Below are 2,523 nucleotides of genomic sequence, written 5' to 3'. Positions count from 1 at the left end.
GACATCGACTTTGACTCTCATTTGGATGAATGCCGCTCTTGTATTCGGGGAAAGATGTCAGAGGACTCGTATCCAGCATCCAAATCACCTAAGCCATCTGTCTTGGAAGTATTAGCAGCCGATGTTATGGGTCCATTCCGTGAAGCATCTAGAGATGGGTCTATTTACTACTTGGCTGTCCTAGATATTGGTAGCCACTATGGTTGGATTATTCCATTGAAGAAAAGGGCAGATGCTACTCGTCGCATTGCAGATCTCATTCGCCTCCTAGAGACTCAATATAGTGACCGTAAAATTAAGGGCCTACAGACCGATAATGCTCCTGAATTCACCGGTAAAGCCATGCAGGAATTCTTACGTAGTCGAGGGATCATCCATCGACACACTATGGCATACTCGCACGCGCAAAATGGTGCCATAGAACGATACAACCGCACTATCCAAGAACATAGTAAAACAATGTTGGATGCTGCAAATTTGGATTCTCGTTTTTGGGTTGATGGTATGCTCACGGCTGTCTATTTGGAAAACCGGACTACAACCAGTGCTCTCAAAGCTCATATAACACCATACGAAGCTCTCAACGGCAAGGCTCCAACTTATGATAATCTTCGTATCTTTGGGTGTGATGCCATCTGCCACGATCCAACACAGCTCGATAAACAGAATCCACGAGCCATAGATGCTGTCTTTATTGGCTACGAACCTACTCCATTTGAATCAATTAGAGGCTGGCGTTTCTGGGATTTAGATTCACAAAAGGTTTTTTATTCACGAAATGTGATTTTCTTGGAAGAATCTAATGATACCATGCCAACACCTACATTGGCGATCGTAGCAGGTATGGATGAATCTGGTAAATCAAGTGTATCTCCGGCATCAAGTCCATTGGCTGCGAAAAACACTGATAATCAGCTCTCGACGAGATCAGACTTTATGGAATTCCTCGATGAATCAGCATCCGACACCGATAAAATTCCACTTCCTTATCGCGCTCCATCTCTTCAACTGGTTTTGAGAGCTTTAGCAAGGAATCCTGGCCAGCAACGTCGTGTAGAAGTCCGAACACCTTCTCCAGAGTACGAAGATGTTAATAGTAACCATGATGGTGATCGAGACGACGCCTCTCCTGAGCCAGATCCTGCTCCCGCTCCAGGTTTTAATGAAGACGAAGAGGAAAACCAACCTCGTCGTAGTCGTCGTGAGAATGCTGGGAAGATTAAACCATGCTGTATCGTCAATGCTGCTACCCTTAAAGACGCGCCCAGTAACCATACCAACAGTATTATCGTACCTCACTCCTATAAAGCTGCCATCAAGTCTGATGAGGCTACATCATGGATCAATGCTATGTCTGAAGAAGTATCTGCACTGGTCGCAAATGACACTTGGGAACTAGTAGAAGCTCCTCGCTCAGCACGCATTCTTCCTGGCAAGTGGGTATACACTCCCAAACCAGATGAGTACGGTATTGTCACTCGGTATAAAGCTAGGTGGGTAGTCCAAGGAAATCGTCAGATTGACGGAGTCGACTTCACCGAGACGTTTGCTCCAACATCTCACCTTCCAACACTCCGAATTCTTATCTCGTTGATTGCTGCTCATGGCTGGCATTCTAGCACTTTGGACATTACTACTGCTTTCTTAAATGGTGAAATATCTGAAGAGGTGTATGTGCGTCAACCAACTGGGTTTGACGACGGGACTGAACGTGTCTGCCGTCTTCACAAATCACTGTATGGCCTTCGTCAAGCTCCTCGTGTATGGTTTCAGCTGCTATCCTCTTGGATGTTGGAGCATGGTCTTTTGCCGTCTAATGGTGATCCGTGTCTGTATGTAGGCAAGTCTAGTCATGGTCAAGATATCTATGTCCTGGTACATGTTGATGACTTCTTGATCGCATCGTCTTCTGCAGAAGCAATTGCTGAACTAGAGTCATCCTTGGAGTCATCGTTTCGTTTGAAGAAGGGAGGGGACCTTGTATGGTTTCTGAACATCAATTTCGAACGTGACTTCAAAGAAGAATAAAATCTACATGTCTCAAGTCAAATATGTTGACGACATTATCGGGGCATTTGGAATGACTGATTGTAAAGCCCAGCCGACACCTCTAGCACCAGGATATGATACTCCACAACCAGACTCACCACCTTGTGACAAGCCTAAATAGCAAAAGGCGCTTGGAATGCTGCTTTATATAGCACGATGCACTCGACCAGACTTAATGACTGCTGTCTCAATTCTGGCCAAGTACTCATCTAATCCTACCCAGTATCATTGGGCTGGTATTATCCATGTCCTTAGCTATGTAAAAGGTACTCGTGAATACCGACTTAGTCTTGGTGGTGCTGATCTGCTAGTTTACTCAGATGCGGACTGGGCCAAAGACGTCAAAGATAGAATCTCTAGATCTGGTGTCGTAACATTGATAGGGACTGGAGCCGTATGTTGGAGCTCTAGGAAGCAACAACCTGTAGCCCAGTCGTCAACTGAAGCCGAAAACTATGCTTTGGCTGAGGCAGT

General features: G+C 45.5%; 1 protein-coding gene across 1 annotated transcript; it reads left to right on the top strand.

The window, feature by feature from the left end:
- Positions 1–54: 54 nt before the first annotated feature.
- On the top strand, positions 55–2,443 carry SmJEL517_g06305 (DNA-directed DNA polymerase; the record flags this gene model as incomplete). The annotated part of the gene is made up of 3 exons (XM_031172231.1): positions 55–1,980; positions 2,021–2,153; positions 2,220–2,443. Coding segments are annotated over 3 exons (2,283 nt in total), but the record flags the coding sequence as incomplete, so codon positions are not given.
- Between the last annotated feature and the right edge of the window lie 80 nt (positions 2,444–2,523).

This window comes from Synchytrium microbalum, assembly GCF_006535985.1.
Source record: "Synchytrium microbalum strain JEL517 chromosome Unknown SmJEL517_scf0154, whole genome shotgun sequence".
NCBI lineage: Eukaryota > Fungi > Chytridiomycota > Chytridiomycetes > Synchytriales > Synchytriaceae > Synchytrium > Synchytrium microbalum.
The sequence above is the reverse complement of the archived record's forward strand: the minus strand, read 5'-3'. Positions and strand labels throughout refer to the sequence as shown.